Source organism: Cebus imitator, unplaced genomic scaffold, assembly GCF_001604975.1.
Source record: "Cebus imitator isolate Cc_AM_T3 unplaced genomic scaffold, Cebus_imitator-1.0 Scaffold54, whole genome shotgun sequence".
Taxonomy (NCBI): Eukaryota; Metazoa; Chordata; class Mammalia; order Primates; family Cebidae; genus Cebus; species Cebus imitator.
The window spans coordinates 6,565,375-6,592,425 of record NW_016107369.1 but is presented as its reverse complement, the minus strand read 5'-3'; the positions used below and the strand labels follow the sequence as shown (position 1 = coordinate 6,592,425).

Genomic DNA, 27,051 nt, shown 5'->3' with positions numbered 1-27,051 from the left:
CCCACCTGTGTCATCCAGGTTAACCTTCTTATTGTAAGGTCAGCTGATTAGCAACCTTAGTTCCACCTGCATGTTTAATTTCCCCTCATCATCAAACAACGTGTTCTGAGGATTAGGACATGAACACTTTTGAGAGGTAATGACTACAGCCCCTAACTTGTAGAGGTAAGGCCGATAGACAGGAGTTTACTGAAAGTCCAATTTCAGTCCAGCAAAAAAAGTTCAGGAAATGAAGAACTTGTTAACAGTCAGAGCTGCCCAGAGGAAGAATTGACTGCCTTTGAAGATACTAAACGCCTAATTCTTCGAGGGTTTCAAGCAGAGGTCAAAGAGCCACTTCATCATAACCAAGTGGTTAGTACATGCCAAACACTCTGATAAGGACCCACTGCGTCTTACGTCTTCAGCTTCATGAGAGTCCTATTAAACAGAAGTTCTTATTTTAGAGAAGATAAACGTGATGCTCAGAGAGACTCAGGTAAGATTCCCAGCTCTGCTTCATATTCGCTGGATGACCTTAGACAAGTTTCTTAACCTCACCAGTCCTCAGGTTCCTTTTCTGTAAAATGGATAGAATAATGAAACCCATCTCAAGAGTTAGGGGCTGGGTGGCGGCTCACACCCATAATCCCAGCACTTTGGGAGGCTGAGGCAGGTGGATCACTGGAGGTCAGGAGTTTGAGACCAGCATGGCCAACATAGTGAAACCCTGTCTCTACTAAAAATACAAAAATTAGCTGGATGTGATGGCGTACGCCTGTAATCCCAGGTACGCAGGAGGCTGAGGCACGGGAATCGCTTGAACCCAGAAAGTGGAAGTTGCAGTGAGCCAAGATCATGCCACTGCATTCCAGCCTGAGTGACAGAGTGAAAAGGGTGTCTCAAAAAAAAAAAAAAAAAAAACGAAAAAAAAGAAAAAAAGGAGACTCCATCAAAAAAAAAAAAAAAAAAAAAAAAAGAGAGAGAGTTGTGAGGATTAAATGTGATCATAATAGCATTGAATGCATATCGTATGAAACATATTTAGCATGGCGTCTGCTCATTGTAAAGGCTCAGTAGCTCTCACTGCAATTCAGCTTAGTAGGGTGTAAACACTCAAGAACTTTACACCCAGCACCTGGAAGGAGTTTACACCCAGCACCTGGAAGAGCCAGGGCTGTGGGCCTCAGGCAGCCACATTCTCCTACGTGTCCCTGACCTCTTGGCCATGACTGAATGAACCAGAGTGAATCTTTTCATTCAAGCTGAATTAATCGATGTTTTCTCCCAGTAATTTGGAATCAGGCTCCTGCCAGACTTTTTAAATTGACGCATAATAATTGTCCATATTTCTGGGGTACATGGTGATGCTTTGGTACCTGCCATGTGTGGTGATTAGATCAGAGTAACCCATCATCTCAACATTGATCATTTCTTTGTGCTGCGCCCTGACAGACACTGGACTCAGTCTCTGTGTGTCATTTTTCCTGAACTTGGGCGCCGTGGGACATTCATTTTTCACTACGTGCACTGAGGAGCAGAGAAAAATCAGCCCCCAGAGGGAGAGGATGGAGGCGGTTGCCCAGAAAGGAGCTGAGAAGAGAGATGGAGGGAGCTGGCAGCTCTCCACACCCTCCTTCCTCCCCTCCTGAACCCACCCCGTGCCCACTCAAGGCTGTTCTTGAGACACCCTGTGCCCTCCTAAAATGGCCATCTTTTAATTTCATGGCCTTGAGTGGGTGTCTGTTATTTATGACAAAAGAGCCCCAGTGCACAGGCTTTCGCAAACATTTGCAGACCAAGGGAGCTGGAAGGGACCCGCAACCCCTCTCTTCTTTTGCCCCTCAGGGACATTGTGGGGACAAGTCAGGGGCCTCATCCAGGAAACACGGCACCATGGCAGGGCCAGGGCCAGCACCTAGAACCTCCTGGCTGCCAGGCTCGAGTGCTGCCCTCCACCCCGGCTGTCTCTAAATCTGTTTCTTCAGCTCTGTTTCCAAGAGTTCGAGAGGTTGACATGACGGAAAGCGGGAGTGGAATTGGGGACCAGGAAGGGTCCCAGGGTCTTGGAAAGATTTCAAAGGAATTTTCTTATTGAGGGACCAAAAAGCCCATTCAAGAGGCTAGTTTTGATGCAAGATCTGGAGCTCTTCCAGCAGCACCTGGATCCGCCTGAATGAAGCAGGGAGAGAGAAGCCAGGCATCATTTGCATATATGCAAACAAGGCCTTCCACAGCTGCCCAGAAGCCACCGCTGCTCAGAGCTCCTCGCTGGGTGGCTGGGGACTGCTTTCATCTGTCTGCTCAGCCTCGGAAGACAGAGAGACAGGCTTGCCACAGCTTCCCACCAAGCTGACAAGGGCGCAAGAGTCAGCCTGACACCCGAGGACTAGAGGAGCAAAGAGCTTATGCCTCCCCAGTGCTCTGGCAGGAGCAGGCAGCCAGACCCGAGGTCCAGGATTCTCTTTGGGAGGACTACCCTGTGCTATGCCAGCAGGAGAGCCACTACCCTTCTAGGGGGCTTCCTATGTCTCCCTAGCCCTGGCCCATTCCTTCTCCACTGCTAGGACTTCGGTCTCCTCTTCCCTCAGACTGAGCTCATTCTGGGGAGAAGGAAGAGATTAGGCAATTGGTCTGGGCATTGGGAGACACAGCGCAGCCACAGGATTCCCCGTTACCCTAAGCAAGCCTAAACCTCAGTTCTCCTCTCCCATAAAACTCAGGGGAGGGGGCAGGAGGGCTAGAATTCGTACTTTTAGCCAAAAAACTCTCCGAAACAAAATCTTAGAAGGAACACTACTCAGTAAAAGCAGTGCTGCTGTGGTGGGAACCACACTGGGGATGAGGTGTCCTCAGCCCTTGGCCCCACCCCGTTCATCCCATGGTGCCCCCAAGGCTCATCAGAACACATTTTTAAAACCACTGAGCTCACTGACTGCTAAGATTCCTTCCTGCTGCCAGAGTCTGCAATTTCAACACCAGTCACAGCGCGTGATGAGGGTGGGGAGCAGGGAGAAGCGGGGCTGAGGAAGGACTGATAAGATTTTAGAGGCAAGCCCCAAGACCTGCCTCCAGTCCTGTGGGCGAACACAGCCCTCGGGTTCTTGTTTCTGGAACTGCCCTCGGGAAAATTCTGGCAGAAGCCTCAGCCTCCATCCACAACTGTTCCAGCCCCAAGGCCTGGAGAGGACTTCCAGAGCCAGGAGAGCTCCCCTCTGAGGGCAGGGACGGAGGGCCTGCCCCTCCAGCAGGCCCTCTGCCTCCTCCTCTGCCTGTCATTGTCATTGTGTCATTGTGTGATTCTCCAGCCCTCTCCTTCCCCCTCTCCCTCCTGATCCTCCTTTCTCTCCCCTCCCACATGTACACACACACACACACACACACACACCATCAACTTGTTACTGCCTTCACTCTCTCCCGGTCTGCCCAGCCCAGCTCCATGGACCCTGGGAAAGTACACGAACAATACCTGGGGAAGGGGATCAGGTATCCTGGCCGGACACTGGCCCCTACCAAACACACAGTTGGCTGCTCCCCAGGCGAATCTGAGCTTTCCTTTCTTGCCATCCTCTCTCCCTCCCTCCTCTCTGTACCCAGCCCTGGGCCAGCTCCCGCACCCCTGCTCCCCTGACCAGTGTCCTTCTCCTTTGGTTTGCCCAGGCTGGCAGTGAACTAGTGGTGGGACACAGGAAGTCACGCCCCCCTCTAGGCCTCAGTTTCCTCTTCTGGAAAATAGAGGGTTGCACTGACAAGGGGTGGCTAAGCTTTGGGGTGTCACAGATCTTTTGGGTAATCTGATGGAAGCCAGGGAGACACACACACACACACACACACACACACACACACACACACAATTTTACAGACAAATTCAAGGATCCCTGAAGCCCAGCCATGGTCTAGAGAAAGACCACCCGGGGATCTTGTCTGTGTTCATGTCCTGAGTCTGGCCCCCAGCTGGGCTCCTCCACACCATACCAGCTGCACCTCCTCATTCCCTGGGCTGGAGGAAACACCAAAGGAGTCACAGGAGGGCCAGCCAGGCCAAGCGGCCACCCGCACTGGCCATCCCAGCTTCCCAGCCTCTCCAGGCCACCACCACCGGCAGAGGGGCCCTGCTCCCTGTACAGCTCGCTCCACCTCCCACTTGATGGTAGCCCTCCCCCAGCCTGCTGCAGCTGCAGGAAAGAGGCAAAGAGGAAAGGGGGAAAGGAAAGGTGGCGGGAGGAGGAAGAGGAGAAGGAGGAGGGGGAGAAGGAGGAGGGGGAGAAGGAGGAGGGAGAAGAGGGAGAGAAGGAGGAGGGAGAGGGGCAGGGGGAGGAGTAGAGGGAGGAGGTGGGCAGGAAGATCAGGAAGAGAGTGAGGAAAGGGAATGGGTCCCTTAGTAGACAAGGTACAGACCAAAGGGGCCGCAGCCTCTAGCCCTTCATCCTAACCCAAAAAGGGGCTCAGCCTGTCCTGGGAGGTGTGGTCTACAGAGCATCTGCTCACACACCCTTAGCAGCAACCTTGGCCCAGCCTGGCCAGCCTCTCACCATCATAGCCAGCAGCCGGCTCTAAGCGACAGAGCCTGCTCTGAGAGCCAGGGACCTCCTTCACCACCTGTATCTAACCCCGTCAGCACAGCTCCCACCCCACCCCTGCTCAGGACCCTTCCACTTGCCCATGTCACTTCCAGAAGAAGCTACTGCCTCTCCCACTGAAAGTGCTTCCGGTCAGACGTCAGCCCCAGGCCCTCCTGCCTCATCTTCTACAACTCTCCTGAAGAAATAAGTTCTGCTGTTGTATTGCACAGGAGGGTGACTGCAGTTAACAATAACGTATTGTAGATTTCCAAAGAGCGAGAGGAGAAGATTTTGAATGTTCTTAGCACAAAGAAATGATAATTGTTTGAGGCGACGCATTTGCTAATTACCCTAATTCAGTCATTACACAACGGGTACAGGTATCAAAACACCATACTGTATCCTGTATATATGCACAATTATTGTGTGTCAATTAAAAATAAAATAAAACAACACTCCTCCACACTGGCCTACCAGGACTACCAGCCACATTTTCTTGTCTCGACATGCGTGCCTGACATAATCTCTTTCTCCCTCCCTGCCAACCACCTGAGGTTCAAATTAGCTCAAATGCCACCTCCTCTCTGAAACCTTCCTAGCTTTCTCTCCAGTTGGAGGTGCCCTCCCCTCTGAATTCTCATGGCACGGTGTCTGGGGGTGCTTGTGGCCTCTACCACATTCTCCTCAATTTCCACAGATAAACTTCACAATTCCAGATGAAACTGCTATTACTGCGAGCCTGTCGTGTGCCAGACATGGGGCCAAGAGCTTTACCCACATTGCCTCATTGAACTTTCCCAGAAATGCAAGCTAGAAGGTGGCTATAATTCTCTCCATTAAGAGAGAAAGGAAGAACAGTCAAAGCCATCTGACTCCCAAGCCAGGGTGCTTTCCTCTGCCCTGTTCTGCCACCTAAGTTCCCTGAGGGAAGGTATATCTTGAGGGTAGAAACTTATTCCCCTTGTGTTCTAGGATCAAGTTTTTATTGGCATATCGGTGATTACATGGTCGGGGAGAGGATGGTAGGAGAAGGAGGAGAGAGGAAGAACCATACGTGCCAGGCACTATACACATGTGATTGTGTTTAACCCTCACAGCAACCCTACAAAGTAGGTGTCATTCTCCCCATTTCTCAGACGAGGAAACTGAGGCTCGTGGAGGTTATGTAATATGCCTGCCACCAGTCATCCAGCCTGTCAGTGACATCGCTAGCCTTCCCTCAAGCATTCCCCAGCCCCAAAGCCGCCCTCCACCGCACCGGCAGGCTCACAGTGCACACTGAGGCCGGGGGGAGCTCTCCTGGTGCCTCTCTCCAGCTGGCAAATGGATCACCAAAGGTGAGAGTCCAGTGAGTTTTGTAACTGGAAGTATTTTCTTTCTGACTTCCATTATGTAATTGGAAACATATTCCCATGAGGAATAATTTTGGCCTCAAGACATAATTAAAAGCATACAAAAGTGCAATGTCTATTTTTAAACGGCATAACTAGAGGAGAGCTGATGATTTTGTGGCACAACAAAAGCGCAGCAGAAAGATCACCCCAGAAGCTGTGCTCCATTCCCCTCCAAAGCTAGATCCAGGTTGAGAAAGCTAGGCCTCGACTCTAGTCCTTTAAAATCAAAGTGTAACAGAACAAGGATCACTGAGGAAGGTAAAGAAAAAGAAAAAAGAAAAAAAAATCAGAAAGAAAAATAATTAAAATCAAAGGATAGTTATAAACCACCAGTTTTAAGCCCTGAGATTTTAGGTACTGTTTATAAGTAGCTTTAATCTATGAATGCCTATTTAGGGAGTAAATCTAATAATTTTTTTTCAGGGTCTTTTATGAGCTCTTTCAGAAGAAAGTTTGTCATTTTGCCCCAGAGAAACATGGAGATCATTTTCATAATTTATTATTTCTTTAAGTGCATAGTGGATTTCCTTCAGGAGGAACACAGGGCGGCCCACCTAGAGGAGACCGTGATTAATAATGCAGCGAGACTTGAAGGACTTGGGTTTTAAGTGGGCTGTAGTAACCCGACAGGAGTGATGGGTAAAGGCCTAGCAGCCCAGTCCATTCCCAGCCAACAGAACTGCCTTCCTCCCACGGGTACCAGGGGAGGCGATCTGCTTCTGATTCTGCCAGGGCCATGCCCCAGAGGGAGAAAGATCATGCCTGTGAGGCAAACTGCTCCATGTCCCACCCCACTGAATTTTCTCTTATCCACTCATTCACTCATTCACACACTCAATCATTCATTCTAGCATCCCTGCATCCATCCATCCATTCCCTTACATGATCCGGGCAGTTGACATTCAACAGTGAACTCAAAGAGCTAATCTGATCAGGGAGGCTATCAAGAAAGCTGACGATCGGAGCAGGAAGCGTCTGGTGCCGTATGAGAGATACAGGCAAAAACATGGAGGTAGGCCTTAGAAATGTTTGCAGGTGGAGAGCGAGTGTGTGTGCAGGAAAGCAGGAGCGTGGGTGGTGGGGATGGCATTCCAGAGATTCCAGATGGGAGATCTCCATTCAAACACATTGACAAAAGCAGAAAGAGAAGGTTAGAGTGGTTCTCGCTGTGGGAAATGAGGGAGTTCCCGGTGGGAAATGAAGACTGTAAGAAAACACATGAAAAGGAATCAGACAGAGGTTTAAGGAGCTATCTTTCCGGAGGCTACACAGAGGATGGGAGAGAAAGTAAAAGTTATAGTTTGACGGGATGTAAGCTCACACATCAAAGTGGAATACTAGCTGATCTCGGGCTCTTTACTCACAGGTTAAAGACTCTGAGCCCCTGACATTGGCGCTCAGCTTAGAAAGTGGACCTCTATGTGTCTGTGGCAACTAGGGCTCCATGGGAGAGTTTGCCCTGGATCTGGGGTGCAGCCTGCGTCCCAGGCAACCCCAGCCCAGCATCCCCAGAATAAACAGAGGTGGGGCAGTTGCTCAAATTGCCCTCTCCATTTGGAAAGCCCATCCCCAATCCCAGACCACTGCTGTCAAAGTCCTATATATCCTTCAAGGTTCTGCTCCAATGCACCTACTCACGAAGCCCTTCTACAGAGGATCCCCCTTGCTATGTGCCTATGGGACCACATATCTGTGGTTCCATCCTGAGTTAAAGGCAATAATGCACATGCTACACCCCTCAGTTGACCAGTTGCTTCCACTGGGAAGTTCTCAAGCTGCTGTCAAGTTTTATCCTCCAAGTCTGTAGCCACATGAGACAGTGAGTTGCGTCCATCAAAATGGCTTGGATGACCACTCTGAACATGCACCTCTGTGGACACAGAGGACCCAGAGGTTTGAGGAAGACAGAAAAGGAAGACAACGCAGGGTCTGGGTCCCCGTAGGACCCTCCTGAGCTCCTCGCAGCCCTCAGGGAAGCTCTCTGGAATTGTGTTTTCCCTCTCTGTTTTGGGTTGAGCCTGAGTTTAGTCCCTGGTGGGAATGGCATTATTTTCCTCAAGGTTTCAAGGGGGTTGAAGAGAGTTTCATATTTCTCTGTTTGGCAAATAGTCAGTCCCCTGCCTCCCCTCCCAGGAATCAGGAATCCCAGAAATTAAAGCCAGAGGGACTTAGGTTTCTTTCTGAGGCAGGGCCGCTGCAGCAGATGCCAGTTGGGCCCAGGAAATACAGCCAGGAGGTGGGGGTATCAGGTCTTGGGTCTTCTGGGAGGCAAGGGAGGGTATGGCCCTGGATAAAATGCCGTGGCACTGTAGAGGGCAGGTTTGGGCTCCCTGCCTGCAGCAGAATAGCCTTTCTTTCAAAGCTGAGTTGGAGTGACCGAGGACCAGTGGCAGCCATTCCACTCCCTGTTGTGGGCACGTTTCTCTCTGGGTAAAGAGGAGACAGAGCTTTCCATGCTGGAGAAGGGGGGTGGGAACATGCAAATCCCAGTGAAGGGAAGCAGGCCCAGCCCAGATGCCAGCAGACAGGGAGCAGGAGCAGGAGGAGGGGATAGGAATGAGCCAGGCTTCGGCACAGAGGCTTGGAGATGGCAGGCAGGCGCTTGCGCACAGAACGAGCTGACACCTGGATCTCAGCTTGCTTCCCCCCGAGAACACTTTAATGAGGCTCACAGCTGTACTATCACAGAACGAGCATTAACAATGCTAATTACCTGAAGTTTAGCCCGAACATTCCTAACCCACCCGCCTTGGGGACACACTGTTGTTCTGGCCCTGCTAAAAGCGCTGATGGTTCAAAACAGGGGCTGAGACTTATGACAAGATGTGACAGCAGAACACCAAGGCCGGCCAGGGTGGGGGCAGGTAGGATAGTGCATGCTGCAGGCTGCAGGAATGCCCAGGAGTGCACAGAGTGGGACCTCCTGGTCATGACACCAGTGTCCCTCTGCTGTTCCTAAGAGTAACCCAAGGGAGAAGCCCCAAGTGGAGATTAGACTCCTTTGGCAAAGCCGGGAATAAGCTGTGTCCATTTGTGCATGGCAGGGGCTCATGGAACCAAGGTGGCCTGCCATCATCACTCTGCCTCCCACAACCTCAGAGGACACCCCTGTGCCCTTCCCACTATCTAGCCCCAAAGATGGTTCCAAACTGTTTCCTGTTTTTTGAAGCAGCAGAACCACCAATAGGAGACACAGATTAAACGGGAGCTGTGCTGGACACTGGTTTCAGTTGGAAGTTGGGGCTCGGGGCTCAAGGACTTTCCTTCCACCCCTGTCCCCCAAGACCTCTGGGCATCCCCAAATCCCTCCTAGAATCGTAGGCCTCTGCAGAATCTGCTTGGAAAACCACTGTTCTAGAACAATGTACACCTCTGACCTCATCATGTCTGGTATTAAATCATGCCATTCCAAGACACTGCATGGAAACACACTTGGCCAGATGCGCCCGAGGGCCCCTGACTCAGGCCAGCTCTGGGCGCTGACAAACAGGCATGGTCCTCTGGTACATGAACACTTCAATCTGCATGACCCCTTTCCCACACCCGCCAAGTCTAGGGCTGAGTTTATAGAAACTCATGCCTGTATCTGTAAAGTCAAATGTCACCCAGCCATTTAAGACAAGACCTAGAACTTCTGATTCCTCTCTCAGGAGCCTTTCTGCCAACCCAGGGAAGGGAAACCATGTTATATCTCTATGGCAACTCCATCCCTCAGACTCCCTCTACTGCTGGGTGTTGAGCCGCTCATCAACATCTTATCCCACTGGTCCCTTCTTCCTATGCCTCCCCACCTCACTCCACCACCATTCCAAGCCTTTTCCTCTCCCCAAAGAAAAAAACAGAGGAAGGTCGCTCTGCTCTGTGTTTGCTTGAACTTATATAACTTGGATCCCTCCAGTTTTCCGGGCTGATAGTTTGGATGTGTGTTCCCTCCAAATTCCATGTTGAAATGTGATTTCCAGTGTTGGAGGCGGGGCCTAGTGGGAGGTGTTTGGGCCACGACAGCTGATCCTTCATAAATAGCTTGGTGCCCTCCCAGCAGTAGGGAATGACTGAGTTCTCCTTCTATTGGTTCACACCAGAACTGATTGTTGGAAAGAGCCTAGGACCTCCCTCTCTGTCTTACACCTTCCTGGCCATGTGACACACCTGCTCCTCCTCAAGTGAAAGCTTCCTGAGGTCCATATAAGAAGCAGATGTTGGTGCCAAGCTTCTTGTATAGCTTGCAGAACCCTGCGCCAAATAAACCTCTTTTCTTTACAAATTATGCAGACTCAGGTATATCCTTTAGTAACGCAAAATGGACTAACACCCCCTCCCTCCTCTATCCCTCCAACTCAGGCAATGTCAGTTTCTGGTTTGTGTTATGATAGTTAATTTTCTCAGGCCCAGCAGAACATGGCACATCTATTGGTTTCTCAAAAGCCCTCTGTCAGCCATTGGTGGGAAAAGACAGTCTTCATCTGTTTGGGCTCCGATAACAAAGGGCCATAGATTGAGTGGCTTATAAACAATAAGCCAAATTTATTTCTCACAATTCTGGAGACTGGAAAGTCCAAGATCAAGGTGCCAGCAGATTCAGTGTCCAACCAGGGCCTGCTTCCTCATAGCCACCTTCTCACGCTGCCTTCACATGGTGAAGGGGCAAGGGATCTGTCTTGGGCTTCCTTTATAAGGGCACTTTATAAGGACTCTGCACCCCCCCCATGACATAATCACCTCCCAAAGTCCCTGCATCTAATACGATCACCTGGGGGGGTGCAGATTTCAACATATGGATTTTGGGAGACATAACATTCATACCATAGCAGACTAGGATGCAATGCCCGGTTCCCTGAGGTTAAAGCAGAAATGTGCACAGTTCTCTGTGCAGATGAAAGGCCTGAATGTGGGTGTCTGCATAATCTTCTGTTGCCTGGACTTTGATATGAGCCTAAGTCCTCCCGATGGCTGAAATTAGCAGCATTGTAGGTCCAGCTGTCATTCAAAACTGCTTTGAGTAAAGGCCTGGCCTTTCTCCTCTAGTCCCTGAATGCAGACATCACTCCCACTGCAGAGATGGCTCAACAACCTGCTCAATGGCCCATGTCTGCAGCAACCATCAATGGCTCCTCTGCTGAAATAACGGCCCCATATTATGCTTAGAAAAGCAAAGGCTGAAGGCACATGGATGACTTACTAAAGAGCAGTGAGCACTCACTCAGGGAAGGAATGAGAAGTGACATGGTGTCTCCCCACTGCTATGCCCACCTGTGTCTTATCAAAATGCACAGTAGATTTCAACTAAAACCATGCTGACCGATTGAGACCAGGGAGCTTGTATTCTAGTTCCCTCAGTTTCCCCCTTGACCCTGTTCATCACATGTTGTATTATACCTGCCTGGTGCCTGCCTCCTTGGCAAGACCGTGAGCCTCACGAGAAGGGGAGCTTTGTCTTCTCTGCTGCAGCCCCAGTACCTAGCAAAGAGTAGAGGCCTTTATTTATCTATCTAAAATTTATTTTTGGAAGACTGACTCTTAACTTTCAGCCCCAGGAAACCAATTCCCACAGGGACCAGGAATCCTGTGTCCAGAGGCTGTTCCTTTAAGGCTGTTGCTAAGCAGACTCTGGAGACTCTAGGGGCAGATGTGTCCTCTGTGATGCCTATTGCTCCTTGCCCAGGGCAGCCAACTCACTGCCTTTATGGAAGGCAGCCGAGAGGGAAGAAGCAATGACTCAGCTGGCTTCTAGATGGTTCCTGCACCGGAGGTCTCTCTCTCCCCTACCACATTCCCCCACCTTTCTGTGAATCATCTCTGAGTCATCAACTTCCCTTCCCCCAGAAAATCTAGGAGGCTCCCTTCAAGGATACCCTAGGGTCTTCAAGGGTCTCCAGAGAATGAGCTGCCCTCCTCCTGCAGATGAAGCTCTCAGTTAAGGCCTGAAGCTATGCTTCCCACAGTGCCCATAAAAGCTGCCACCATGACTGTGGCTTCCCTGGTGCTACATATGACATGGTCAGAAGTCCATCACCAGGGATCAACTGAGACCTGGAATTTGTTGTTCCTGGAGTCTCCTTGCAATCGTGAAAGCATTAGTGTTTCTCTGGAGCCTGATGCCCATGCATGTGTTTCTCTCTCTCTTTCTCTCTCTCTCTCTCTCTCTCTCTCTCTCTCTCTCTCACACACACACACACACACACAATGCAGTCTCACTGCACACCCCAACACAAAAGGGCTCTACCCCCACAGAATCTCTACATTTCAATTGATGTCTTAAATGTTGGTCTTCTGAATGGCGAATGAGTCCCGGGTCAGCGAGTCCACATCAGGTGTGGGCTTCTTCCAATCTGTAGATCCCCCTGGAGACTGTCACAATCTGCCAGCTCTCTTGGAAGTCACAGAACCAGCGTGGCCCCTTAGGTCAGTGGGAGATGTGGCACAGCCTCATCTCCAACACTGAAACAGAGAGCCTTCTTGGATAGTTAACTTTCTTAGAGAGCTCAACCACGGAAAATAAGAGTTTCCAAGATGTTTAAAGCCTTTTATTTGTTTACACATTCTCTAAATTGCAGACAAAATATTCACTACATGGGTAGTCAACATTGCTAACCAATCACAGAACAAGATACTAACCACAGCAAGGAAGGGATGGGGGCTTGTGACAGTCTTTGTGAACGTGCGAGGGTTCCACAGTGGGGCTGAGATATTGAAGGGTCCCAAAGATGAAGGCTGCTCGATCCCCACATCATTCTTCTCTCATCAGCTACAGGTTCCCCTCCCAGAACCCCGTCAGGACAGGAGAAAAGGCAGCGAGAGAGGTAGGGTGGTCCTGGTACATGGGCCACCAGTCTTCTGCATGAAGAGCAAGTCCAGGTCAGCGAGTCCACATCAGGTGTGGGCTGCTTCCAATGTGTAGATCCTCCTGGAGACTGTCACAATTTGCCAGCTCTCTGGGAAGTCACAGAAGCGGCGTGTCCCCTTAGGACAGTGAGAGACGTGGCACAGCCTCATCTCCAGCACTGAAACACTGAGCAATCTTGATACATCCCTTAGACAGGCCAGAAACATCACGGCACTTCACGTTAGGAGCCACAAAAGAGTGGGAACCTGACACACGTGGGAAAGGCGCATCCCCAGAGGACAGAGGACCGGGACGGCACACACACCTACAGAGAGAGAACCAAACCACATCACGGCAGAAGGAGGGGGACAGCTGGTGGGGTGGGAGGCGGGGCTTTTTGTTTGTCTGTGGCTGTAATTGCTTTTCAGAGAAGCCAGAGTGAGCCAAATGGAAATAACGTCTTATGACCGTTACACACAACTTCCCAAATCTGTAGCCCTTTTCTGTAACCTCATGAAAGCTGTGTCAACCTCAGTCCTGGTCTGAAGTACCCAAGCAGCCCAAGGCAAAAACTCATCAGCAAGAGGCAATGCAGCACTGGGTCCCACGGATCGGGGGGAGGGCGTTCAAGGAGCAGAAAGGGAAACTCTTTCACAGGCATTTCTGTCGCTGGAGAACAACTCTCTTGGTCATTTTTTGATGACTGAGAGTCTCAGGAGTTGTGGGAGTGGAGTAAAAGAGACAAGAAAGCAATTTGGAGTGATGGGGATAAAATGTTGCAATGGTTTCCCTCTCTGGTGCCCACACCTGGAAGAAGTGACCCCAGGTTTGCTTCATAACTGCAGGTCTAGAGAGATTAATGGAGGCAGCAACAGGAAGGGAGATCATCTATAGAAGGGCTTCATGAGTAGGTGCGTTGGAGCAGAACCTTGAAGGATATATAGGACTTTGACAGCAGTGATTTCGGATTAGAGTTGGGCTTTCCAAGTGGAGAGACAGTGAGCTCAGTGGTTTTCAAAATGTGCCAGCCCCACCTCTGTTTATCCTAGGGAGGCTGGGCTGGGGTTGCCCAGGACGTGTGTCTTAGACACTGCGACCCAGATCTAGGGCAAACTCTCCCATGGAACCCTAGTTGCCACATGACACACGGAAGGCCACTTTCTGAAGCTGAGCATCAACGTCAGGGGCTCAGAGTCTTTAACCCGTGAGAAGACAGCCTGAGATCTTCTGGAGATCTCAGTGCATTTCCAGGGCTCCCTTTCCAAATGCAGTCTAAAGCGATGGAGGGGCAGTACCTTCCTAAGGCTGTGAGATGCCCAAGGTCTCTATTCACCAGCTGAGACAGGGCAATGAGGACTACACACACCCCTTCTGCAAGTCCTCATGCTCTCTGACTCAACCAGAGGGCATCCAAGGCCTGGTGAGCCTGTGCAGGCCCGAGCTTCCTCGTGGAGCAGAGGGTAGGTGGCTCCTTCTCAGGGACCTCGTTGTCCTTCCTACTGCAGGAGCCACCACCAAAACCCATCAGAGGAATCCCAGCGTTTATAAATGAAGGTGTCCTCACCAAAGCCATTGGACCAGCTTGTCCCTGAAAGAGACACAGGGGGGTTCAGCAGCGAGAAGAAGAAAACCAATTTCTTTTGACTTCTTAGCAGAGATGCTCCATTTCTTGGCTGTCTAAGAGAGAAACTGGGCTTTAAAATTGCCCTCAGCCTGAGCCCAATTGGCAAGGGGGAGCCGACCTGGTTGAGGACTAGTTCTGGCTTTTGTAAATCGACCGTGTGACACAGACAGCATAGCATCAGGCCTGGAAGGTGCCAGATCAGACCGTGTGCTCAGCCTGAGAACGCACTCTAGGGCAGGTGGGAGATGGGGCCTTCTCAGAGCTCAGCCACAGGCTCTCGGGCTCCCAGGTTCGTCCCTTGAGGAGCTGGGGACCTGAGGGCTCAGGGTCCACTGCTGGCTGCCTGGGGGCAGTGCTGCCAGTCTGATCTGCATAGGGTCCAAGTCAGAGGCCTTTGCCTCACCCCTTCCACCAGCAGGGCCATTCAGAGGAGCCTTGCTCACCGACTTTCAGGTAGGTGAGTGATCAGACCCCAGCATGCTTTTCAAGCTCTTAAGCACTTTAAAACCAGACTCACAGCCAAGCCTGTGTCCCTGACTACCTCCACAGATGTCACCAGAATTCCCACTCCCACCCCGGGAGCCATGTGCCGCCCAGGGCCCCATAGGAGCCTTCCCTCAGGCCACCCCCACAGAGGAGCTACAGCTCTGAGTCGACATCCACACATGGACAGATACATGCCTTCCCCCAAGCCCAGGCATTGTGCTTGAAAGCCAGCTTGGCGTGGCTTCTTCAGGGAATAACTCAAAGCTGAAACCTGGCTGTGACACGTGCGGAGAAAAGGAAAGCCGAAACAAATGGTTTCTTCCTGATGCTGTCAACACAAACAACAGAGAGTCTAAGGCAGCATGAAGCTAGGATCTGAGAAGCACCTGGCCAAAGGTGCACATGGAAGGTTTGCTGAAAACCTCTCTTCATCCCTGCGCACACCTGCAGTGCCAGACGCAGGCATGGTGCAGCTGACCTTGCTGGGGTCTGGTGGAGTGTGCCCAGTCTGCGCATGAAGCTCCCCCACCCCACCACTCCCCCTCTCTGCTTTCTCTAGCACAGAGAAGACCATTGTGGCAGACGTTTTCTGCCTATGATCAGGTGCTGCCAGTTGCACCTGTCTGCCTTCCAGCCCAGGACCCCACAAGCAGCACTGGGGGCACTGACTGCCCAATGCTCCAGCCCAAGCGCCTTCTTCAGTTCACCAGTTTTAGTGCCGAGGACACCATTATCCAAGGGCATCTAGTGCTCGCAGATTAAAGCAACTAGGCTGAAGTCATCTGTTTTCTTCCCCCTAACCCCCAACCTCCACAGGGTAGAAATCACTGGATACTTCTACCTGCTTCTCTTCTACTGATGACCACGCATACTCAACAGAGAAACCTACATATACATACACCTTCCGTGGTGGCACGGGACTTGACCTGCAGTCATGATTCCTTGGCAGAGTTTAATTTTATGGCTGAAAAGCAACTTGAAGTCTAGGCCAGGATGTGGTTTATTTTCCAGCCCCTACAGGACCTAGAGCATTGCCCTGCACATAGTCGATGCTCTGCCAGGGGTTTTAAATTAGCCAGTAACAACCTGCCCTGCAATGACTCATGGCAGGCAAAAGATGGGTTCGTTTTCCTTCAGAGGAAAACCCCCAAGAGTGGGCAAACACGGCAGATGAGTGGGGGACAATTCCGATGGACTCTGTTCCCCTTTAGTCAGATGCCCCCTAAGCAACTGACCAAATTCATTGCAAAAGCATGACCCGTCTGCTTTCCCAAATGCCATGTGGACCAGTTGCATTGGTGAGCCAGGGACGCCCTGCCTACCTACCCCGCCTCTCTCCCGCCACCTGCTCCCCACCTCCTCTGCTCTGAGATAATCGTTCTATATTTTCATTCTCTCGCTCACATATCAGGCAATGTTTCTTTCCTTTTTTTTCTAGTACCTAATTTAGGCCTCTTCAACTACATGTTGAAAATGTGCACGGGGTCTATTTTCTTTTTCCTTTATGCCACTGTTGCTTCCCACTTCCCACCTCCAGCCCACTCCTTAGCATCTAGCATGGCAGAGGGAAGGGAGGAAGCAGTGCAGGGAAGGGAGAGGGCAGGGTGAGAATCAAGGTCTCAGTGGGGAGTAGATGTGGAAGGGCAAACCAAGTCCATAAAACCCACAACCCCAATTATAGCCATGAAAGCTTTGCATCCCTTTGATAGCAGAATTGAGACTTTTCAAGCCTCCAACTATTGTCAAATGTCTCTCCCAAAAAGACACATAGGTGAATGAAGGGAAGAGAAGGAGAGAGGTCATGGAGCCAGTGGCTTCCAAGCACAAGGCTCCCTTTGCAACCCCTGTGGTTGTGCCAGAGCTGAGACTGGGGGAGCGGGACTGGAGAAGACTTCAGGAAAGATGCACCTTGCCTGGCAGCCCCCGCTCTCCCTCTTGTCCTGGAGCAACATCAAAGTTTCCCTTGAGTTCATTAAGCAGGGTGTGTGTGTGCGCGCGCACATGCATGCGGGCATCCCTGTTCTCATCATCAATATTCATAACATTGAAACGAGTAACAGAGATGCAGGGAGGCGAGCCAATGAGCAAGCGGGAGGCAGTGAGTGAAAATCTAACCTGGGGGCCTGTAAGGTTGTGTTGCTGGGCTCATGGGCCTCTCCCGTTTCCTACGGGGCCACTGACCTGCCCTCCCGTACCCCCACAGCCGCGTTTATTTGCTAGACAGGGTTGGTGCCAGCCGGCAGGGCCGTTTTGCTCGCTGCCTGGGCTAGAGGTCATGATGAGTAATTATATCTGTGTCCGAGAGGGTTCTGGCTGCCTGCCAGTCCTGGTTCCTGCCTTCCTCTGGCCTGCCCTGGGAAATGTCGCCATCAGCAAAATACTTCCTTCTCTTGGTGGGGCCAAGAGGGGGACACTGTGGAAGGGCACTCTCTCAAGGCCACCTGCCCTGCGATCTGAGGCCAGCACTGGAGCAGAGAAAGAGAAGGAGCGGGAATGGAAGCTGGAACCAAGGGCCCTAGGGAGTCCCCTCAGGAACCCCTCACAGCCAGGGCACACTCGGAACCCAGAGAGAGAGAGCCTTTCCAGGATCCCACTCACTTCCAAAACTTTGCCTTCATGCAGGGAGTTCCCTGTTCCTTCTGGAAAACCCCCTGGTAGGAAACTGGCAAGCCCAGACCCCTCCTCCTCAAGTTTCCTGGTGGTACTTCCTTTGGGCCTCTCTTCAAGTGCCTGGGCTGCGCACATGGAGGGGGCGCCCGCCGCACAGCCAGGCCTCCCTGGGGGACAGCTGCTCAGAGGCTCCAAGCCAGCTCCCACTCGGTCTGCCTGGGAGGCTGTCCGTCCTCCCACAGCCCGGGTGCCCAGCAGGCAGCACCCACAGCTTCCTCTCCCCTCCTTCCCCCTGCCTGCCTCTCAGCTGTCCACTCAGAGCAAAGGTCTCCAGCCTCCTGAGAAAGGGGTTCCCAGCTCTCCAAGCCCCTCCGCCAGCTGCCCGAAGGCCATCTGTCCTGCTGTTTCCACAGTCAGGGCTGGGGGCCACCGTGGTCTCTGGCAGAGAATCATAAACAGACTCCAAAACCCTGGGAACACTCAAAAATGGAGGAGGAAGCCCCAACCCGCGGACAGCTGTGGAGCCCACCTTCTCACCACAGATCAGTTAGACTCTACGGCAAGGTGGGGATCAGGTAGGGAGAATCATAGGCCTGAGACAAAGTAAAATATCTGTCCCCCACCACCGCTATCCTTCCCCTTCACCTGGTATCCAAAAGCAGGCTTTGGAGATGGGAGTAAGATTTCAGAAAGGGTAACACACAGCAGGGAGTGGAGGAGCTCTGTCCACTTTGCAGGGGAGCAGAGGAGCAGAGGAGCAGGGCTGGCCAGGCCTCCGCTTCCCTTCTCAGCTACTGGTGTCCTGGGCTTGAGGGGCCTGAGCCCTCTGGTAGCAGTGCCTGGAAAGGCTTCACTCCCCAGGGCTGCAGGTACGATCTAGCCCTCCCTCACTGACGTCTCCGTCTCTCCCCAGCTGGATGAGGGGCCTGCTTTGCCCTCAGAAGCATCCCTGAAACCCCACACAACCAACCGGTGGCCTCAAGAGACAGGGAGCTGAATCTGTGCCCAGAATTGGGCAGAGATTTGACCTTTTTTAGCAAGTAAATGATCTGTTGCCCAGGATCACAGGCCAGAGGAAAAAAAAAAAAAAGGTTACAATCACACCCACCTGATACCCTCCCACTCCTTAGCTCCAGGATTTTTCCCTAAGGACATCCAGCTCCCTGCCTTGTTCCCCCAGAGATCCTCACCCCTCCCAAATAACCCCCCTCCCTTCCCCAGCCCCTTCTGTCTCCCTCCCTCCCCATGGTAGGAGCCTGCTAAAAGGGACACCAAGTCACCACTGCTGCAAAGAGCCAGGCCTGGGACTCATGGCATCTTCCATGGGAGTGTGAGCATGGCTCTGGCCAGAGCCAACTTCTCCTTCAGGCTGTGACATTGGAACCCCCCTTAAGAAGGGCCAGGGAGGGTAGCTGGTGAGTGAGAGAAGGGGCTGTTCCTGTCCCAGCACTTCCACAACAGGCTAAAACCCAGCCTGGGGGGCAGGGATGTGGTCCTCAGGGCCCGCCCTGGGCCAAGGACAGCACAACGCACCCCCCACCACTCCCTCACACACAGACCCAGAGGAGATAGCAGCCCCTCTTCTTTGAGTCCTGAGGCCTGAGGTTGCCAGCAATCTTTCTTCAGCGGCACAAAAGAGCTCAGGTCTCCTCGCCTTGCCCCCCAAAGGAAAAGTAATCACAATCATCTCATTTTTCTTCCTTAAAACATCGGAACTTTTTAAGCGGAGGGTTGAAAGGGAATGAGCTGTATTCAAAGCACGACGACAAAAATGCACCGTGAGTGTGTAAGCCTCCAGGGTATCATGAAACCACCGCTGTGAAACCCAAGCCCTCCCCCAGCTGCAAAACCTACTATCTTCCCCAGCTCTGAAGGAATCCGGCCTCCTTCCCTCCCTTCCACCCACCCATGGGCTCTTCCCTGCTTCCAGTTGGCTGGGCTCAGCCTGCCTGGGCTTCCTACCTCGCCCTGGGGCAGGGATAGTAGCCGGGGAGCCTTGGGACCTGATGGCTTCTGCTTCACGGGTGATGAGTCAGTGAAGGGTTCTGAAGGAAAGCCAGAATGTCACTCTCCTAGCAGGAGCCCTGTTTCTATTTCCACATAATGTTGCCCACGCTGGATTTGCTACAGTTCCAAAAAGCAGGGTTTCAAAAATGCCAACAGGAAACAGGGTTTCCACTTCCGGCTTGGATCCTGCAGCCTCACCTCTCTGGTCTGCTGGAGCCACAACACAGAGGGGGTGAAGCCCAGAAAAGGTCTCCTGGCTGTTCCCGGAATTTGAGCTGGGTGACAACCGCATCATTATCTCCATTTGGTGGCCTCTGCAGAAAATGACAATAGCTACCATAGAGTGGAAACCGTCATCATGCCAGACCCACGCCAGGATCTTTACCAACGTCACCTCGAATACCTGTAAAGACCACGCTGGATAGGCCACATTTCCCCACCTTACAGATGTGGGAGATGAGGCTCAGAGAGGTAAAGTCATTGGCCCAAGGTCAGTCAGCTAGAAAGAGGCAGTGGGGTCCGAAAGTGAGCATTACCCATGAACTGAAATGAATCACAGCCCTCTCTAGAAGTCACCTTTCCCTTCTAAACTGCATTGATCTTACAGAAGGGAATATCCTAAGCATCTTCATTTTTAAGTCCCCAACCCCATGGTACATCCCTCACCCCCACCCCACAGCCCATGCAAGTCGTGATGTCCTTGGTCACAGCTTTTGCCAGGACCCTGACCATGGGCAGCCCGGCCCTGGCAATAGAAACCCCCTTTGGTCACAAGGGAGATACCGAGAAGACATCTAACACTGGCTAATGCACACAAGAAAGTGGACATGGAAAACATGTTGAGGTCTTCCCAGACAAGCAAGTTTCTGCAGTGGTTGTTGACGTAACATGATGCTTAAGACTCCCAATGTCACTCTGGCATAGGCAAGGCAAGGGTTACAATCTCCATTTTCCAGGTGGGCAAACTGAGGTTCAGGGAGATTTGGTGACTCGCCCAACGTCACACAGCTACTCAATGGCAGAGGCAACACAAAAACCCCGATCCTTCACATGCATCCTACAATTCTAGCTCATTCTCTGGGGTTCAAAAAAAAAGAGACCAATTTAAAGTTGACCAATGCCGTCTTCTTTCCAACACAGAGACGATCACTGTGGCCGTGGAGGCTTTTGTCTGCTTGCAGGACCCTGACAATGCCAGCCCACCAGTTGGCATTGTTATCCCTGCTTTCCAGATGGGGAAACTGAGGCCTCCAAAGGTGAAGGGATTGGGCCCATTCTGCAGGGAGTAATGAAGCTGAGTGGGGAACTCTGGGGCCCTCCTAATGTCGCTCCAGAGCCCTGACCCTCACCACTGCAGGCAAGTCCCAGTGCCCTGCCTTGGCCTGGAGACATGGCTCAGGCTCACCTTGTGTGGGCAGAGCAGACGTGGGGCTGAGAGAGAACGGGGCTGCCCCATCACCTGCACTTCTGTGGAAAACAAATTTGCACATAGTCCGAAGAGGACCTGTCAAGTCGTGGAGCCACAATTTGGGGTTTCAGACTTGCTTTTTAAACTTTTAAGCTATTGTGTCATTTGGGAATATTTGGGGAATTTTTTTTTCTAAATTTAAATTAAAATGACTCTCAAAACCCATCATTAGCCTTTGGAGACAGCCTGCTTTGGGTTTTGTGGGAAGAGAGAGAGCTGGAGTAGTCAGGAGAGAAAATGTGCCCCTCTGATGTAATGTCACCCTCCCTATCCCTTCCTGTGCCTTCAGGATCCAGACAAGCTCACCGACCAGCAGGCGGAATGAAATTACTTCTGAGGAAGACAAAACTTCCATCAAGACAGGGGCCCTTTAAATGAGACCATTATGTATGTGTGTGATTCACTCTGAGACCACAGAGCCCTGCAGGAGAGTGACCCCCATCTCTTGCCACAGGTCACTCTGCAGAGGCGTAGGGGAGACCCACACTGCTTGGCTCCATGCCAGGCTGCCCTGGGTCCACTGGCCAAGAGCAATTAGCCTGGAGAGCAGCACTCCTGCCGAGGGACAGCACAAATGCTGCAGCAGAAGTGGCCCAACTAGCCAGAGTCTCTGGGAGCTTCTTCAGGAGATGAAGAACTAAAAATAACCTGGGCCTTTGTTGTAAGCAGCTGGACCACTGAGATGGAGCTGATTTCAGAGAAACCAGGCATGCGCAAGGGTCCCACTCACTGAGACCTGCCCTTTGGGCAAATGATTTTTCCAGAAATATGTCAGTGATTGCACTGCTGCTGCGATTCAAAGTCAGTCCGATCCGCTGCAACCCTCGGGGCTGTCTTCCAACGCACAGAGTTCTCAGAAGCTCAGCCTCCCCACCTCTTTCTTCTAGACACAATTTTTTGAAAGCGAGAGTCCTGCACGTATTGGCGAGCTCAGGAGACAACAGCAGCCCTCGCACTGCGGGTTCTAAAACGTGGCCACCCTGGTGGTGAATCATGACCACCTCACCCTAATTATTTGTTTAGATAACAATCATCTCTCCCCCACCCTAAAATTCCCAGTCAGGGCTCAGTAGACAATAGTAAACATACACCACATGGAAGGAAGAAATTACTTGGGAAAAGGAATTCAGAGTGCCGGATCAATACTGAAGGTTTCTCAAAGCTGCAGCCCTCTGTATCCAGCGTTCGGACACATGATTGGGCAGGCTTCCCTCCCCTTCCTGGTTCCTGAGTCCCACCAGGGGAAGCTAAACCAGGTCTCCAGGCTCAGGTGGGCTGAGAGGCAGAGGCTTGACCATCTTCCTCTGTCCATAGACTTTGGCTGGTCTCACCTAGAGGATGCCCCAGCTCTGAAGGTCAAGGAACCAGCCTGGCCTCTTGCAAAGTCTCTCCCGATGGATAGCAAACACTGACTGGCTATGGCGGGGCCCTGGCACCACTTCTGCTACGTTTCCTCCATGTCTCTGTACCTCTCCCTCCCTCCCCACCCCCATCTAGTAACTTAACGCAGTGGATCGAGACCAGGCTGGCTGTGGACGCCACCGCCGCATTCTAGAAGGCAACTCTCTGTCTCCACAGACTCCAAGGAACAAGAAGGGGTTTCAAGTCTCCGAGTCTAGAAGTTTCCAGTGAGGCTTGCCATAAACGACAGCTTCGCCACAGCCCTTTGTTCCTCTGCTGAGAGTTTCAGGTTGAAGAGCCTAAGCTGGTGGGGGACGGAGGCTGTGCGAAGACTTCTTGGAACACAACAGATAAAAAACACCACACTACACACAAGTGATGGGTGGCTGGTCATGAAATGGCTTCCCTTAAACTGGGAAGCAAGGAGAGGGCCTCGGTGCTGGGGTGACAGTGAGAGGGTTCTGCAGGGCTGGGGCTGGGGTGTTCTTCCAGAGTGCAGCTTCCTTCCGGTGGAGATGAGGTGCTGGCCGCAGTACCCCAAGTCTTGGGGGAGGCTGGGAGATGCCGCACCCTCTTGGTTCCATGTGTCCGTGCCCCTCTGGGACTATTTCTTTTCCTTATGGTCGGTCTGTCTGGACATGTGGGAGGAGGGCGCCTTCTGGTTTGAACTGGGCTCTGCTTTAGCCTCTCCAGCAGCAAGTCACGTTCTGTGACCTGGAGCCCTAGGCCTGGCAGCCAAAGGCTGAGGCTTTCTCTTTGAGCAGTTCCCAGCATAAGTGGCAGCTCCAGCTTCCTGCAAGAAATGAGATGGCTTGAGTAGCAGCCCCTCTCCTGACTCTGGGGCCCCACCCCAGTGGCCCTAACTTCTTGTAAACCCTGTTTTCTTTGGACTTTCGTCATGCAGAAACCAAATCTCAGGCCTGAAAACATGGCAGCGTCTGTGGCTCAGCAGAAAGCAGGTGCGCAGAGGAGATGGGCTCAGCTTTGATCAGGACCCTCACTCCCTGGTCATGCTCCAACTAACGTCGCCGGGCCCGTGCCAGGTCCCCCAGAAGCTCACACCTCCCCGTCCTCACCACTGCATGTCTGGGAAAAACTTCCTTGGCCCTCAAGATGAAATTTCAGCTGCTGGGACTGTGCCTCAGTTTCCTCATCTGTAAAATGGCAGTCGTGTACCTACCTCGTAGGGTTGTGATGATTAAATGAGACAAGACAAGGACATGTAAAGCCTTTAGCACAAGGCCTATGCCACAGGGAGGGCTCAGTAAGTGCTACGGGTAGTATTGTTGCTGGTGTGACTGTTGGCCTCATCGTCATTACCTTCTGGGGGCTCAGCCACCGGGGGATTTAAACAGTACATGTGATAGCCACGGTCACAGTCATCGCAGAAGAGTAGCTGGTCCTGGTGGAACACAGGGCAAGCACAGAGGAGAGATTCCATTATTTAAGGCCAATTTCTGGCCCCCACTTACTGATCAGCCTTATTTCCACATCAGCCTCGATGGATGCCCCTTTCCAGGCCCCACTAGGAGTCCTCACTGTCGCCTGAACACGCCTGTGCTTTTCCCACACCTGGGGTTTCCCCCTCTGCCTCTCAACCTATGTAAATCCTACCCCCATTTTAGGGTTCTGCTCAACTCGTACCTCTTCCAAGAAGCCTTCCTTGACTACCTCCTCATATCCAAATTTAAAGGGATCCCTTACTCTTCTGAATTTCCAAAGCCAATAGCTCTGCTTCCAAAGGGCAGAAAATGTCTCTATCCCCTATGACTATATATTTGAAAATCTTAATTGAATTCTTCTGGACTCCATTCTCGTCATCTGTGAAATGGTCAACACTTGTGCTGGGATGAACCTCAGAACCTCTTCAGGGTTTTATTAGAATGTAGAAAAATGCAAGTAGTGCCATCCCTTGGCTTCCAGAAGCTGTCTCACTGTCTGGAGGCTGGAGCCCAGGTGAGAGCAGGGCCCCCCAGGGTTGTGCGTTAACTTCAAAGGACACAGGCCATATCTTTGCACCTGTGGCTACATCTGCCTGGAGGCTCTCCCAGGCCCTGACCTTTTCTCTGCATGTCCATCCCCTGCCTGCTCTTCAAGTGAGTCTTCTTCAGGCACTTCTCTTCCATGAAGACCTTGCTCATCTACCTCAACTGGAAGTTCTCTTTGCTCTTGCAGCCCCATGGTACCTTCCCTTTCTGTGACATTTAATTGCATTTTCCTTTATGTTACATGCCTGGCATGTGGTAGACATCTATACACATTTGTTTTCTTGGCCGCTCACTGTGGCTCACGCCTGTAATCCCAGCGCTTAGGGAGGTGGGTGGATCACTTGAGATCAGGAGTTCGAGACCAGCCTGGCCAACATGGTGAAACCCTGTCTCTACTAATATTACAGTTGGCCTGGCGTGGTGGAGTACACCTGTAATTCCAGCTACTCAGGAGGCTGAGGCAGGAGAATCTCTTGAACCTGGGAGGCAGAGGTTGCAGTGAACCTGGATCACAACACTGCACTCCAGCCTGGGCAACAGAGTAAGACTCTGTCTCAAAAAAAGAAGACATCCACACGTTTGTTTTCTTGAATAGTTCATTTGGAACCTGCCTCTTTTTTCCACCCTTTATTCCCTTTATGGATTATAAGGCCCTCGGGGCAAAACCTTGTTTTCCTCATCACTGCATCCACTGCAGTGACTTCCTTGCACACAGGAGCTGCTCAGAAACTGTGATCTGGCCCCACCCTCTCGTTTCAGCCCTGTTCTATTTGGTGATTGCTGAACCTGTTTGGATGGCTTATGAGACTTTTGTAAGATAAAGTTTTGTATCAAATCTCACCTTGGCTCCCACCAGTGCAGAAATCCTGGATAAAATGAGATATAGCAGTTGGAATCCCCAGGGAGCAAGCAATGAGGACTTTTTTCTCATGCTAAAGCTTGTCAGTGGGGCAATGGGAGAGCTTTTGAAGAGTTATCACAGGGGAGTGATATCATCAGATTGCAGTTTAGAAAGATCTTACTAGCTGCTATGTAAGAGTAGATAACCCAGCAGGGGAGAGGTTCATTCAAGAGGCCGGGACACCAGTTAGGAAGCTGCTGTTGCTATCCAGGTGCATGATGATGGTGGCCTGAATTACAACTGTGGCATGGGAGAGAGAAATGGGTCTTGCCCCCATTTAAGCATCATTAATTAAATGGGGAGAGTGACAGGAAAGAGGCCGAGGATGCCCTCTGGGTTGTGGCCTGGTCGGCAAGCTAGATGATGCAGCCACCCACTGGGACATGGGAGGAAGAGCAGACTCATGGGAGGGAGAGGGCAACCTCAGTTATAGACATGTCCTACAGATGGGGATGACCTGGAGGCTGTTGAAGAGAACAGGAGAGAAGTCTGGGCATGAGATATGGGTTTGGGGGTCATTGTAATTAGATGGCAAATGAAGGTCCTCGGAGAGGAAGCCCAGGGTGTGTGAGAGCAAGTGTCTTTGAACTTGTCTTCAGAGAGGAGTGTCCATGAACCCCTTGAAATGATACACACAATTTTGTACATAGGTAAAAATATATGTTTTTCTATGGAAAAAGTAATTCCGTAGTTTTCACTGAATTCTCTGAAAGATCAGGGACCCAAAAGAGTTTACTGAGACGAAGGCCAAGAATAGACACTTGGGTACACCAACTTTACAGGACAGGCAGAGAAAAGGACTGAGAAGGAACAGTCAGAGAGGTAGGATGAAGACAAGCACACTGTAGTTTATGTCAAAAAAGGTCATTATTGCAGAGCCAGCATAAGCTATAGGACAATTTGATTTAAGGATAATACAAGGAGAAGCGAGTTAGGATGGGGACAGAAAACAGACAGGACTTGTCAGAAACAGTGTGATTAATGCCTTAAAAACAGTAATAACCCTACCATAGCCCTGACATGGGAAATACAAGAAGGTAGAATATCCTGGATTACAATTTCCCAAAGGAAAACTAGGCATCTGAGAGTTTGAGTGCATTTTGCATGGGCAGGATCATTGTCTAGCACCATATTCTCTTCTCCTCCATCACCAAGAACCCCCAGCTCATGCTAACTCTCATGACAAACACAATTTTAGTACTTCTTACTACCAAGTATCCGGGAACCAGGATTCACCTATTACTACAGTTCCAGTAGAATGGGAATCCCGTTCTGGGATATCCAGGGTAAATCCCTGACCATGTGAGAGGAACCCTAGCGCCCCAGCAACCTCACCCTGACTCCTCGAAGGCCCTGCCAAATCAATACCGAAAAATACCTCTATGTTAACACTATCCGTAAAGCCCAAAACCAGCATCAACCCAAATGTCCATTAGTAAGAGACTGGTTGGATAGGCTATAAATGTTATGCAGCTTTAGGAAGGAATGAAGAATATGTCTATATAATTCTTCAGAGTAATCTCTAAGATATTCAGTGAAAACAAGCAAGATAGAGAAAACATGTATATTTGTTACCATTTTTTATGGACATATATACACACACATTTTTACATTTAAACAAAATGGAAACCCAAACCATATTTTTTTAATGGTTACCTATAGGTAACCCTATAGATTGAGGGAATAGTGTGGAAGAGGTAAGTTGAGAAGCTAGATTTCTTTTGACATAATGTTTCTTTATAAGTTTATTTTAGAACCAACCAATAAATATTTTACGCTGTCATAAAACAGAATTTAAATAGTAATAT

At 51.0% G+C, this 27,051-nt stretch overlaps 1 protein-coding gene and 1 long non-coding RNA gene across 5 annotated transcripts in view; both read right to left on the bottom strand.

Moving 5' to 3' along the window:
• Window positions 1-12,442: 12,442 nt before the first annotated feature.
• On the bottom strand, window positions 12,443-18,660 carry LOC119471262. Its single transcript, XR_005200302.1, has 2 exons — window positions 18,124-18,660; window positions 12,443-13,083 (listed from the first exon to the last, which is right to left on the bottom strand). It is a non-coding gene; the product is annotated as an uncharacterized LOC119471262 (long non-coding RNA).
• A 44-nt stretch (window positions 18,661-18,704) lies between these two features.
• Window positions 18,705-27,051, bottom strand: part of DPF3 (double PHD fingers 3) — a 288,551-nt gene continuing 280,204 nt past the window's right edge. For 3 of the 4 annotated variants that reach the window (XM_017528735.2, XM_037738565.1, XM_037738567.1), the window contains 2 exons: window positions 23,675-23,756; window positions 18,705-23,147 (listed from right to left, as the gene is read on the bottom strand). In XM_017528735.2, coding sequence (XP_017384224.1) covers window positions 23,077-23,147; window positions 23,675-23,756 — 153 coding nt within the window. In that variant the 3' untranslated portion in view covers window positions 18,705-23,076. The remainder of the gene's footprint in view (window positions 23,148-23,674; window positions 23,757-27,051) is intronic. The other variant, XM_037738566.1, reaches the window with a different exon arrangement.